General features: G+C 42.5%; 1 protein-coding gene across 8 annotated transcripts in view; it reads left to right on the forward strand.

Annotated features, from left to right (window-relative positions):
* The window catches only part of ACACA (acetyl-CoA carboxylase alpha), a 138,500-nt gene that overhangs the window by 48,286 nt on the left and 75,465 nt on the right, over positions 1-14,749 (forward strand). For 6 of the 8 annotated variants that reach the window (XM_049802387.1, XM_049802390.1, XM_049802388.1 and 3 more), the window contains 6 exons: positions 725-838; positions 2,413-2,526; positions 3,196-3,285; positions 3,782-3,900; positions 11,454-11,477; positions 14,158-14,301. In XM_049802387.1, the coding sequence (XP_049658344.1) occupies positions 725-838; positions 2,413-2,526; positions 3,196-3,285; positions 3,782-3,900; positions 11,454-11,477; positions 14,158-14,301 (605 nt within the window). The remainder of the gene's footprint in view (positions 1-724; positions 839-2,412; positions 2,527-3,195; positions 3,286-3,781; positions 3,901-11,453; positions 11,478-14,157; positions 14,302-14,749) is intronic. The other 2 variants (XM_049802384.1, XM_049802386.1) reach the window with 1 other exon arrangement.

A 14,749-nucleotide genomic window follows, 5' to 3' on the forward strand; every position in this document is an offset into this window, starting at 1 on the left:
TAGTGAGCTTCCTCAGAACCAGGATTCTTTGATTGGAAGAAATACTACGGAGTCAGTCCTGGTTTCCTGTGGCAGGAAACATGTAATTTATGGTTTTAGTTAGCTTTGCTTAGCCTTGTTAGAGGAACAACAGGATTTTTTTTTTCTGGTGTTGATGAAGCTGTACAAAGCATGTGGTTGGTTTATGGGTGTGAATTGTGGGATTTTTTTGGTTTTGAGGTGTTTTTTTAAGTGGACTTCAGGAGGTTCTCCCGGCAGTTAAACTCTTTCTGTTTGGTCACCTCTGACAGTGAAAGTTTGCTAATCTTTGCATGCTACATAAGGCATTTTGCTATAATTAAATGCTCTTTGAATTTTGCATTGCTGCTAGGGGACAATTATCATACAAAGCTGAAATTGGGTAATGAGAAGATGTTTTACTTGAATCTCTTTGACAAGTCAGTATTTCTCCTGTGTTTGGATGCCAAAACACATGCTACAAATAAAATGGGTGATGGTGCCAGTGCCTTCTTTCCTCTCTAGCTTTATTTATATGTGTCAAATTATTGAAAGCCTAATATTGAAAGCACAGAATAACAGAATAATTTAGATAGGGACCTCTAGAGGTGATCTGCTCCAGCCCCTGAGTGCATGTGTGTATGTATTTCAGGTTTAAACTCCTTTGTAGGAGGATGGAAGATGGTCTTCCTCTGTTGTAAACATTTTCACTTCTCTTTATTTTTAGGACCAGCTATGTGGCCGTGACCCCACCTTGACAGATGAGCTGATTAATATTCTGACAGAGCTGACCCAGCTCAGCAAGACAACCAACGCTAAAGTGGCCCTGCGAGCACGCCAGGTAAGGGAGCGTGTTTAGCAGTCCAAGCTGATCCCTGCTAGAGACAGACTGTGCCATTGCTGATCAGATCAATAGGGACTGCTCCCACTTGGAGCTCGCTCTTTTGGAAAGTCTATCTCTCTTGATGTTTATTTTGATTACTATGCAAATGTGAAGAGTGGATTACTGTGAGCAGCACTTTAACAACGAAGCTAATTAACCAATGATTAACCATTGTGACAGTCTAACAAAGATTGCAGTGGATTCCCAATCACTGTAAAATTTGAAGTTAAGATTACATTCTTTTGTCCCTACTCCTCCAAGAAGTTTTGTCTGGCTCAAATAGGAGTTAATTAAGAGTAGCCTATGTGGTTTGTGCGATAGAGGAAGTCGAAATACATGGTCACTATAGTTCCTTCTGGCTTTATAATCTGTGAGCCCAACAAGCACAGGCTGCCTGGAATGTGCAGGCAGCTGTACAGTAAACAGCCAGGACATGCTATCCGGGTTCATCAGCTACCTTATAATTGCGAATCAGTGTGTGCAGAGAATAGGGAGAGAAATTTACACAAGAACCAGATGTTCTTTGCAACTGCTAAGGAATTATTGCAAAGAATTATGTTGGTCTTTTGCAGGGTTTCTCCTAGCTTTTGAGTTGCGTTTTGTCAATCTCTTTTTAACCTGAAAATAATTGGAAAAACTCTTGATACTGTCAGTTCCAAGAGTCTAGTACAGATAATAATTTGAATGCCAGATATCTACCTGGATATTATTGTGAGCTTCCTCTTTAGCAGTTAGTCTGTAGCCAGGAAGGAGTGAGAGGACATAATCGTTTCATGGTAATGCTTACCCTGTAGTCTGATCACTCCTTTCACTCCACAGTCCCTATCTCCATTCTAAAAGTCCTAAGTAGGAAAGCTGACACTTTGGGGATCTCTCCTTTTATTTCAGAGCTTGACTGTTGAAAATGAATAGGGTGTTTGAAGCTGCTCAGTGACCTTATGTTTACTTCAGGATTGTATTTGTGTCCTTGAACCATTCAGTTATTGAACGTCTCAGCAGCATGCAGGGGATGGTGCTGCAGTCCCTGTGTATGTCTTTATGTTGCTCTTTCACTTCATTTTCCCCAGCAAGCTGCTTCCCCTTCCTATCTTCGTATCCTTCATGTTGGGCATTTAATACCTGGCACCAGTGTCTCTTGCTTCCTCTGCTTGGAAGCTGTGAAAGGCGGTCTCTGTTGCTGGCCTCCCCACAGCTGCTGCCTGCCAGATCTGCTTTCCAATTAACAGCCGGTCAGGCAATCCCCAGGACTAGCAGCTCTGCAGTGCTAAATCACATGCACTGATGGAACTTGATTGAAGCTGTTCCTTTTCTCCATGGGGAATTGCCAATAATACAAACCGAGCAGATACACAAATGAGGCTGGGGAGGGGAGAGAGTTTGCAGCATCACCCAGGTGCCACAGAATTCACAGGAGAAACCAGCTGCCTCTTCTGGGATGGAGCAGACTATTGCTGCCTTGGAGGTAACAGCCTCCTGCTGATGGCCCAGCATAGCTCCTTTCACTGACACTCCTTGTGTTTGCTGTTTACCAGGTTCTCATTGCTTCCCATTTGCCATCCTACGAGCTGCGTCACAACCAGGTGGAGTCCATCTTCCTGTCCGCTATTGACATGTATGGACACCAGTTCTGCATTGAGAACCTGCAGGTATCTACCAAACTTCTCTCCTTGTTTCCCTGCCTTTTTCTCATTGATCTTAATGTTTCTGTATTAAATCTCACTTGTAGTCCCAAGGTCCATGTGGCTTGGAATTGGTTCTGGTTTCTAGCTTCCCCCTCATTTTTGTTTTCATTCTTACACTGATACCAGAATGACCTCATCACAGTCTACAACTTCCTCAAGGGAGGCAGCAGAGGTGGAGGTGCTGATCTCCTCTTTCTGGTGACCAGTGATAGGACAGGAGGAAATGGGGTGAAGCTGTGTCAGGGAAAGTTCAGACTGGACATTAGGAAAAAGTTTTTGACCAAGAGGGTGGTTAGTCACTGGAACAGGCTCCCCAGGGAAGTGGTCACGGCACCAAGCCTGTCAGAGTTCAAAGAGCATCTGGACAATGGTCTTAGTCATATGGTTTAGTTTTAGGTAGTCCTGCGAGGAGCAGGGAGTTGGACTCTGATCCTTATGAGTCCCTTCCAAATTGAGATATTCTCTAATTCTATTATTTAATATAAAAAGGTCATAATCCTTGATGAACAACAGAAAAAGCATGGAAATCAGAACTAGTCAGGCTTGATTTGGGGTTTTTGCTTTTTTTACCTGATACTGTTTGCAAGACAGGCAGTTGTCTTTTAAAACCCTGCTTAATGTCATCTCTTCTAGAAACTCATTTTGTCTGAGACATCCATCTTTGATGTGCTACCCAACTTTTTCTACCACAGTAACCAGGTGGTAAGAATGGCAGCTTTGGAGGTAAGTCTATTCCTTCTGAAAAAATAAATATTTTTAATTTTTCATTTTTTTTTGTTTGGGTTTTTTTGTTGTTGTTGTTTTGAGCACTGCTACCCTGCAAGATTAGGAGAGCTGTAGGTGGTGTGGAATCTGGCATACTTGGAGTCTGGCATTTAGCAGCATTAATATCCATAACTGACTGAAATTTCAGATTCAAGATATCTTCTTTGCTTGAAGAAGACTTAGGTGGTTGAAAGGATTGGAAGTGAAGCTGCTGTCAGAGAATGTGGTCAGCCTACCCTGTGTGCCTTGTGCTGATGGTTGTATCCTGCCAGACTGGCCTTCCTCAAAGAATAACTTTAAATTCTAGTTGAATTAGAGTTCTATCTAGATATTCATTTGGAGGTATCTGTTTGGTTTTTAATTTTTTTTTTAAATCTCTGGGGTATTATTTGTCTTCTTTCTCTCTTTCTGCTTCCTTAGCACAGTTAAGCTGACTGAGTTTCTCTCTAACCAGGTGTACGTTCGAAGGGCATATATTGCCTATGAGTTAAACAGTGTCCAGCATCGCCAGCTGAAGGATAACACTTGTGTGGTGGAGTTCCAGTTCATGCTACCTACCTCCCATCCGAACAGGTCAGATCACGTGTTCAGGTGCCTTTGGAATTGGCGGTTTATGAGGGGCTACATCCTATTTTGGCAAAGAAAGCTTGCAATAGAATTAGTGGAGAAAGGGAGAGTCCCAGTGCCTCAAATAAGCACACATTATTTAAGATAAACCCCTACATAACCCAGTTCCTTCTCCTAAGTTATTTAAAACCTCAGGAGCTGTGGGTAGTAGGTTTTACAGTTTGGATTCATGTAAATATGATACAGTTTTCATGTATTTTCTGATTTTTAAGTTCAGCTTGTGTAGTAACTTTCCTGTAGGACTTTAGTCCTGGCTGAATCCTGAGCCTTCCAAAAGATGCAATTCCAGACAGAATAATCAATTACTCAGAATTTTAATAAAGGTCAGTCTCTGTCACCTTCCTGCAGTGCTCCCCTGCCAGCCCTTTCTAACAGTTTGTGATTGGCTCTTCTTTCAAACCTGGCTTTACTGGATAAGGTGAAATCTTTTCTCGCATGTGTTTTTTTGACTGAGAAGACCAAGATGCATGTATGAATGTATTTTATATAGAAATGCTAGAGTTAACATACTTTGGTTTTCAGTCAGTATTTTTCAGAATGTATTTCTCATGACTGCAACCGAAAGCATCAACTATTCGCTGCCCTATCTTCTAGAAGGGTCGCATCCCCTAGTGTGTGCTAAGATAATTTTAAAAAAAACAAACCCAAACAAACTTGGTTATCAGAACTTCTTCAGCATCTGCCAGGTTAGTCAGTTCCCATGTTTTTTCATTTGCAACAGGAAGTCAGGAGGGTATTTTAGACGATATTTTATTTTTGTCCCAGGCAGTGGAGAGCGTGCTGGAGCCAAGAGGCGCAGTGAGTCTTCGTGGCCGCCGGGTGCCACTGTTGATCTGTGCTGGTTTGGCAGTATGGTACCAGTGCTATTTTTCTCCTTTGTTTCCAAACATCTTTTTCCTTATTTTATTTTTGGTGGGGCTGGGCAACGGGGTCCAGTCTCGCTTCATTGAGAATCCATCAGTACATTTTATGAAATGGTTTTCAGAATCTGATTTGCTAGAAATGAATGACTGTCCTCAACAAGCAGCACAAAACACTCACGGTACAAATGGGACATGCATTTGGTCTCATCTGTTTCCTACATTTCTAGAATATTTGTAAATAATTGCATACTATTTTTAGTACCCCTTTATAATACTCTCTGCCCACCCCCCATTCTTTCTCCATTTCTTCTCTTTGCTGGTCTCAGTTATCTCTGTTGCTTGGGGGTTGTTTGGCCTGCCCATGCTGACCACTGCTCTATTACTGTGCACAAGCTTAATTGGACAAGGTCAGATGGAAGAGGAGAACTGTTACCTGCTTGGGGAACAGCTTCTTTGTCCTGAAATCTCCTCTCTGCTTTATGGTGAATTTGCTGGGGCAATGTTCTGAAGCTCAGTTCTGCTTCTCAACCATTGGTGCTACTGATGGTTGACTGAAGATGCATCGCTGTCCTTGTGCAGAGGCAAGCAGGCTTGGGGACAAATTCACTGCTTGCATAGGTAGGTTCAGTTCCTTTGGAGTTGCACCTCCGTCTGTTAGTGATGAATTTGGTTCCTCTTGCTTGATGCAGCTTCTTGCAGTGTATACCTACTTGTGCAGCTGTTGTGTGGCTGGGTGCTGAAACACAGCCGGTAGCAGGATGCCTAGGGTCTTAAATTAGCACTAAGTGTGTAGATTTAAGCTGTAAAGGCGGACCTTATTTTAAGCCCAAGACACTGAAATCTCAAAACTTTGACATTGTCTTGCTTAAGTCTTCTTTGTTGTTTTTGACCATGTTCTACGTCCATCATATGTTTTTTTGTATCTTCTGTAGCATGAACTTTTAGAGTGAAAAGCTAAAAATGCATTCCAAGGACAAACCTGAAAGCCAAAATATCCCAGCTGACCAAGCAAAATGTCCCTTGAGGCTCTGCTGGGTTGGGTCCTGGTGAACCAGGTGTAGATACCAGAGAGCCCGTAAGAGACCATTCTCTTTCAGAGCTGGTGTTAGTTGTATGATGCCACATATTTTTCAGCACTTCATCAGATATTTTTAAGCCCTGGTCCCTTTTGTGTCTGATTTCTGTGAACATTTAGGGGCCTGAATTTTACTGGAGCAAATATTCATGTAGAGAAAACTGCAAACTGATAACGGTTGCTATATTTAAATTCTTTCTTATTGGTATTTAGCTCCGGTATGTCTTTACTTAATTGTAATGGAAACAATCACAGTCATTACTTCTTGTCTGACTCATCACAGCTAGGCGCTCAGACTTTGTATTTTTGGCCACTAAATTATTGCCATCAACTACCCATAGGAAAGCTTTACATGGAAGCAGAGAGGAAAGAAAACCTGTTAAATCTGCTAACAAAGTCATAGAAATGCAACCTGCTCCTGGTGGGTTTTGTGGGCAGAAACTGTTTTGGGAATTATTTGTTTAAATTAATAGAAAACATCCTGTTGTAAGAATCCCCACTGATCCCGATTGCAAGGGTAAGACATAGGGAGAAAAACTGCTTATAATTGAAACCATAGAGGGCTTTATAGATCAAAACCAGCATTCCTTATTACCCGGTACAAGGCAGATGAGGGTACGGTGTAACCATCTGGTGCCTTTTGCAGTAAATGGAGTTTGCAAGCCCTCTCCAAGTAGAGGGCGTTGCAGTAATCCAATCTGGAGGAAGCGATACAAGGGTATCTACGGGATGCTGATCACTACATGCTGCAGCAGGATACTGCAAACAAATGCTTATGTGCAGAGCCCCTTGCATTAGGATAACCTGCCTCTTTCAGTCATCTAGAGTCCTGGTGAGAAAAGATGTGAGGAAGAAATGAGCCCTGTTCTGAGCTGTTCTTTGCTTCCCTCTTGTTCAGACTGCCCTGCTGAGATGGGAAGCTGGTGGAATATTGACTGGTGTTTAGAGAGTTCAGCTTCCTTTGTGAGAATGGCAAGCCAGGTGACAGACACTGAAAGGCCTTTCTTAGGTGTTCAGTACATGAAACAGTGCTTGCCTAATCTTAGCTTAAAATCTTCTGTTCAAAGAAACATTGTGTGTCTAGTATAGGGAGAGGGAATTATAGTGCTTTTTCAACAGGAGAAGTTTTTTTTCTAATAATCCCCCTCTCCTCTCCTGCTTTCAAACAGCCTTTCTTATGTCTGAAGCTGTAAGGTTTAAATTAAACTGGGACATTGTCTGCTGTAGCCAGCTTTTGGAGCCTGCTGCAGAATCGTGCTGCTGCACTGCTCCTCCTAAAGCATCCCCTTTTCTCCAGCTCACTGCATTCCCCCAACCAGGTTGTTCAGCTGCTCTCTTGATCTTTCCTTCCCCAGTAGCAGATGCACTGGAGGATCAGAAGGGAAGGACTCGGAGGTAAACGTGTTCCCACAAAACAGATCCCTCTGTTTTCCTCAGAGGTGAGGTAAATAAATGTGTTCCCTCTGTCAGATGCTAAGACAATTGCTGACAGGGGTGACTTAGAGATGCTGGATGTAGCTTTATTTGGGGGTATGGCAATGATACCACAGGGCTCTTCCTTCTGAATATGTTGAGCCCCAAAGGAAATTCAAGTGTAACCCAGCCTGTTTTGCTCACTCTGATGCCTTAGCCACTCCTTCCCAATCCATCTGTGCCTTGAGCCCACGCCTTCCTTTTGTCCCATGTGCCACCCCTAACTGCCACACTTGGCCTTCAGACGTCCTGAGGAATCTTGAGTCGGGATGTAGCGTCCTGAGGAATCTTGAGTCGGGATGTACCCTTGGAAGGTGGAAGTGAAGGAAGGTGTTAGCACAGCAGATTAAGACTTCAAGTTTTGACAGTTGGCTTAATTAGCTTTAAAGCAAGTTTCACTTTTGAAACTTGATAAACAAGATGTCTGATACGACCTAACCCCAATTGCATTTGGAATTGGGAATGCGTATAACTCGACAAACATGGACATATGGGCAAATGCCTTACTTCGACTTGTCTAGGTTGAATTCATTCTTGGGACTGCATCCTGCTGTCCGTGATGCTTCCAAGGGTGGAGTTCAGGTCTAGTCATTAGCTGCTTTGTATTTCCAAGGGTATCAATATAAATGTCTCAACTATCTTGTGCTTGTTTCTGCCCAATACTCCTCTTCCTGTGCTTGTGGATGTTTGTTGACACCCTACTTGGACTTTGATGTTGCTGATTTCAAGGCTTAAGAGTGGTGCATGATCTCTCCTTTGCTGTCTCTTGATGTTTTATCATCTATGGAATATTTTGTTTGTTCTTTTTTTGTCAGCCTCTTCCTTAGATTACAGGTAGAAACTATTTTGAAGGGTGAAAACCAAATTAAATAATGCTGTTTCCAAACAGTGCTTTTTACGGAAGAATAAGAAACCAAAACTCACTTACATGTAGAGCAGTGTTTGTAGGTTTCTTCCTACTATCATTTTACAACGATATAAGATTTGAATTTCTGGCAAAATGGAAGCGTTTTCGGTGGACTAAAGTAGTTGCTAAAACAGCCTCTTGCATCAGTCTTTGGATTGCCAGTATTGAATCAGCTGTGCTGCTTTGGACTCTTAACTGTACAAGCCTGGAGACCTGAGTGTATAACTCGTAGTGTATCATTAGGTAGCCTGAGGTCCCCTCCTTGTTGCGAGAGACTGGCTGATATCTGGAGGGAGGAGGGGAAAATGATTCCAGGACACCTGTAAATCCCTGCAGTTTCGTGCTGAGGGTTTGATGTTAATTAGACAGCAGGCAGCAGTAATGTGTTGCAGTTCCCTTGGCTTGCCTGTTTCAGAAAGGGCAAAATCTTCCAACTGAGCAAAGAAGGGGCTGTTGAAGGGGCAGCAAACTGAATGGAACGATGATAATTTTATGCAAATTGGACTTCAGTAGCAGATTCAGCTTGGCTGAATCACAGAGGGAGCAGAAGAATAAGGAAAGAAAGAGGGAGAGGAAAAACCCAATCAAAATGTATGGTTTGAGGCATGTTTCACAGCCTTCTGTTTAGATTCTTCTACAGAAATGAAGAAACATAAGAGGAATGCCACTGGTCACAGCCAGTGGAATTGCTCTTTCTCCTGTGGTACTGCTGTTAATAACTACAAGTGGGTTATTCAGCCGACCTCTGCTGATTCCGCTTTGCTGCCTGATTTCAAAAGCTTTGCCCTGTGCTGGCACTCAATCACAGCTTGATATAACTAGTGGCGCTTTGCATGCATTGCCATCATTTTCATAGGGGAGTGCTCTTGTTTTAAAAAAAAAAAAAGAAAAAAAGAAAGAAAGGGAGGGGCAAAGGGAAACAAGTTCAGATTCAACCAGGAGGTGCAGGGGCGAGCTAAGGGGATTTTTGTCTGCTTGAGCAGAAGGAGTAATTGTAGCAGTAGAGCTTGCATTGGTATGGAGCAGATTCCTAGGGAGATCAGCTTCCCTGGTCAAGAAGGGCCTTTTAAAAAGTTTAAAAGAGATGGGGAGAAGGGCTGGGGCTGGTGTGGTGAGGTTTCTGATCCTGTGATCAGCTACGTGGAGTTGGCTGTGGAGAACGCTGTCGGCGTGCACTCCATCAGCTGTGCCTTTATTTGGCTCCCAGAACCGTGGTGCTGCTCGTTGGCACTGATGTTGCCACAGGGCTGAGTAGGCTGGCTTGCAGCTGGTGTTTTATTTCTCAGAGCTGCAGAGGTGTAGCTCAGTGGACTGTAGTGCCTTTTCACAAGGCCTGATGGTACTGCAAATGTCAAACCTTTACATCTTAGTGCGATTCAGTGACAAGTGACAATGCAGCTCCTGTTAGGAAAAGCCCTCCACAGCTATGATGATCTGTAGATATAAAGCCAGCCCCATAGTGTGCAGCTTGAAGACTATTTTTCCATTCTTTGCTGACATCTCCAGCCACTGGGTCTTCTGTTTTCCTCATGCGATTCTTGCCATAGTCTCTTGAGCTCCATACTGAGTAGCTGGAGAACGGTTCCTGGAGCAAGGCAACAGGGTGCTCTTTTTGAGACGGAAAGGAACATTTGTTATGCTGGGTTTTTTTCTGTATGTTTTCTGAAAGCGTTCCAGGGACTGCTACACAAGCGTATCAGGTGTAGGAACTGCCAGCCCTCTCCAGACTTTTTTTTTCAACTGAAGTAGATCACATGCAGCTTTCCCACCATTTGCCAAGCTGAAAAAATAGTCTCAACCCCCTGAGGCCTCATGGCCCTTTTGGTCCTAACCACAGGCTCTACAGCACAATGTCATTCTCCACTGTCTCCAAATGAAATTAAATACTTGTGTTATTTACCATTGAACAGATAAGTCTCTAGGCCATTTTGTGCTTTCTCCTGTATGGCTTAAGGAGATCATGGGAACTTTTCGTGCCTCTACCAGTAATGCACCAAACATACAACCTTGTAGTAAATATGACTGTGCTGTGACAAAACCAGTTTGAGAACAGGACCAGGTGCAATCAGTGTATTTAGCAGTGTGACCATGGAAACACACTGGTTATTAAGTACCGAAAAGTCATGCCCAGTAATCTGGGGTCTTGTCTATGGTCAAGGATGTTAAGAAAGTCTGTGGTTTGATCTCCTACAAGTTTCTGCAGGGAAAGGGAGGGTGAATGTCCAGTTACATGCTCCCTGAAGCTTTGCTTTCAATCTTCTCATGTTTGCTAATCCCTTTGCACAAGCCTCACGTGTGCATGTAACTTTTTTTTTCAATTTAATCTTTACTGTTTTGAATGTCAGATCACAGCAATTTTTATGTCTTGCATGGAGCAGTATGCCACCTTATGCTTTTGTGAATGTAGCTAGCATGGGCTGGACTGTGCTGTTCTTATGCTGGTTTGAAAATGTGCCCCTCAACTCCCTTCTATCTTATGTGCATCACTAAGCCCCAGTCTGCATGCAAATATGTGAAGAGTTGGCCTGATGTTATAAAAGGAACTGTAAAATTTTCCTAAAATTAGCCTTAAGTTCTGCTTGTTCTTTTTTAGTATTCAAGGCTTGAATACTGAAAATGCAAAGTATTAATGGTGTTTACGTGTGTGTTTGCTTTATTACTGCATTGTTGTGGGAGCCAGGGTGTGGGCTGCTGCTTAGCGTAGGGGTTTGGCAATGAGGATTTGCCTTGTTTTCCTGAACCTGTTGCAATCTTCCTGTGTGATGTGGTCACTTTTTGCATCTGTGCTGTTTGCCCTTCTGTCAGGGAGTACAAACTCCCCACTCTGGTCTTGCTTGTAAAGCTCACTTGGTGTATGCAAAGGGCTCGAAGTGGGTATGATAAAAGATGCTATAGAAATGCCGGGTACCTTGCAAATACAATGTGTTTTCTTGGGGTATATTATTTGCGTGTTATGTGCATGGTCTGTGCTCATTCCCATGACAGCCGTGGCAAGCGAAGTCAGGTAGTGGGTGCCTTCTCAGGGTCAATGAAATTGAATTCTGCCTGATACCTGATGGTTGACAAATTTTGGTTTAGTAAATTGTAAACGTGTTGCTGGTCTGTGTATCAGCTTGATGATAGTTCTTTATTATGGCTTTCACTAACCAATCTGTAACTAACTGTGGTTGTTTGATTACAGAGGGAACATCCCCACGCTAAACAGGTATGGTACTTGTCATCTTTTAAAATTTGAAAAGACAGACTAGAAAGAAGTAGCCTAATACTTATTGTTTTAACATGTTTTGTTTTAGTGCCCTTATCTTTACTTGGGAAGCTCTCAAACATAACTCCTCTTTTTCCTTGCCTTTTCCTCTCCCTTTGTCTAAAACATGTTTTCAGCTTTTCTTTACCCTTTAAAAAAGCTTTGCATGCAGCAATCTTTAAAATTAAATTTGCCAGGTGACTCAGCTCATTTGCAGTATGGTACACAGCAAACTTCTAGCAGAATGCTGTTTCTAGGGTCTCTTTTTTGAAACTGGATTCCCAGCTGTTGACCCTCTGGTAGGGTGTCACAGTTAAACAGGCAGTTATTCCTAGCCAATAGCATACCTGTTGCTGCTCTGGTTTCTTGCAACTAGCTTAGAATTTGTCGAGGCTGTTCCACCTCCCTCACACCATAGATGAATCTACATCTCAAACAGCTGACAGCATGTTTTGTTGTGTTTTGGACGCTAATTTTTCCTCCCATGTCTCAGTTGAAAAGTATTTCTTGTTTTAAATAATACATGAAAAATGTCTGCTGTCTTTTTGTTTAGTTACTGTTCTGTGGTATTTTTTGTATTAGTTGTAAGAAATGTACACCAAGGCATGTCCTGAAAAATTTTTTTCTTTCAAAACATGAATACCTATTTTTTGTTACTGCTTACAAGCCTATTTAGGGAAAAATAGTAAAAATGGGCTTGAAAGTCTCATGGCTCTTAATCAGAGATAAATTATGGAAACATAGAGTGACTTTAAACATGGAGAGCTATTAATCAAACTGATGATACTTTAGACTTGTTAACACTATACTTAGGACCATATCACAATGGTTTTCTGTACATGGAAAGGAAGAAATCTTAGTAAAGCTGGTAAGTAGCAGTGTCAGCAGTCCACAGTTTGGTCCTGAATCTGTGTGGCTGGCAGCAGTGCCATAGCCAGCATGGCTGGGCTCCTGGTTTGCCTGCTGTGCCACTGGCATCTGATTCAGCACGGCAGTTGAGCATCTTTTTGACTTTACAAGTTGTAAGTCAAGCACATGCTGTGCTGAATCAGCGCCCTGATTTTTTTCCCATTGCCTTCTGCCTCCTGTTGTGGCACCAGTTGGGTAGGACAGAAACTTAACTTTGTTAATGTCTTCCTAAGCCCTGGGGAGAGCGAAGCAAGTAAGAGTGCACTGTTCCTGTGTCGCAGAGCACTGCCGTGTGCCAGCTCGGCATTTCTGTTTCTTCAGAGCAAGCTTGAAGGTCTCACCATGTTGCAGGGAACTTTTGAAGTAGGGCCCTCAGTGAATTAAGATGACTCTCTAGCACAGTTCAGAAATCAGAAATAATTATTGCAGAGAAGGCAAAACCCAATTCTAGTAGCTAGGGAAAAGATGTGTAGGTAGTTGTATGCTTTTTGTTCACTGTGTGAGAAACTTACTCTGCTAGTCTTGACCATAACGTTGTGGGTCTTCAAAAAAACAGAATAATAATAGCCCAAACTCCCAAATTACACAAACTATTTCACAGTGGCTGTGTGCTGCCATAGCAGTTGAACTGTATGAGAACTCAGTGATACTTTAATATATTCAGGATCTTGCCCTCTGCCAGGAAGGAATGCTGACCTTTAGTGAACGGTGCTCCTGCTTTAAATAGAAGTCTCTTATTCAGTGCCTTCCTCTAAGCTGGTGTAAATCTGTTCCAGTCCTCCTCACTTAAATAAGGAATTGGTCCTGTGTGAGTGATGTGTGTACTGCAGTGTATCTCAGTGCCTGAACAGCAGACATCAGGCACGTCAATAAGTATGACAATACTAAGTGTCTGGAGCTCTGCCTTCCTTGCCCCTTAAGATAGATGTGTTCTGTGGCCAACTGCTTGTATTTAGCAGCTGCCACCTTTTAGCAATCAAAACTGAGCAAAATAAATGAGTAGGGGGAGTTGCAATGTTTTTAAAGTATGGATTAAATTAGATGGAGGAGCACATTAATTTGGTCAGCAGTTAAAGTGGAAGGCACTGTAATAAGACTTTATTTAGGGTGGGAATACTAGCGTAACACTATAGAAAACCCCATTTCCAGTATAAGATTTTAGAGAGGTCACTGTACCACACTGCATTTGAGGACCATAAATTATAGTATGACCAGAAAAATTGTGGAAGCAATAAGATAACATAGCTTGGTACACTTCAATTTAATTTGTAAAAATTTACTAAGTCTTTAAAGTGTCGAAGCTTAGAATTGTTGTTGTTTATCTCAGTATTCCACCTGTAAAGCAAAACATACATACAGGAGGAAAAATACGTTCAGCTTTACATAGTCATAATTCACCTGTCATCCATCTCAAGAAACTCCTTAAGAAATACTTGTTTTAAAGGGTTATAACATTATTTCCTAACTCTTTTAACTGTTCCTGTACATTGGGACAACGTCCAGGTAAGGGCATTAATGGCACCAGAGGCATGCCAGCATTGCAGGGACTTTGGAGAAGACAGCACAGCAGGTCCGGTGTGCTGAAGAATCTAACAAATCATGCAACAGTTATATTGGATAAACAGCCATGCTTCAAGTGGTCAAAGCATACACACATGCACAAATCTTTTTCCAGTGATATTCTTCTCTCCCTTGTCCCTACTAACTGTGATCTTATTGAATTGCTGTTTAGAATGTCCTTCTCTTCCAACCTCAATCACTACGGGATGGTCCATGTAGCTAGCGTGAGTGATGTACTGCTAGACAATTCATTCACTCCACCGTGCCAGCGGATGGGTGGAATGGTGTCCTTCCGCACATTTGAAGATTTTGTCAGGTATGTGGGGAAGGGTGATGATTGCTTGTGTTGCCAGCTTCCTAGGTGGGCCCAAATGGAACTGGAGAAAATCTTTGCCTTGTCTAGAGTCAGGTTTAAAATGGTCCTGAGCTTGTTTGCTGAGTTTCAGGTGGTAGTTTGTTTGGATCCCCTTGTCTGTCTCCTTGAGATAACTGAAAGTTTCAGACTGCTGTAAGAGCAGTTTGCAGCCAGAAGGATCAGCATCTTGAATTTCTGCTGATTGGAGCTCATTTGCAAATGTGCTGATTTCTTTTAACGCTCTTCTTCACGCATATATATGTGGGAGGATGTGTTCTTTATGCTTTCAAACTTCGAGTGGTAGGCAAAAAACCCCCAGCAGAGCCCATAGCAGTCGTGAGGGCCCGCAACCATAAGATCCCTGACAAATGTTAGAAGATCCAGGGTCTGCTTTGGTTTGAGGGGTGGA

The sequence above is a fragment of the Accipiter gentilis genome, chromosome 6 (genome assembly GCF_929443795.1).
Source record: "Accipiter gentilis chromosome 6, bAccGen1.1, whole genome shotgun sequence".
Taxonomy (NCBI): domain Eukaryota; kingdom Metazoa; phylum Chordata; class Aves; order Accipitriformes; family Accipitridae; genus Astur; species Astur gentilis.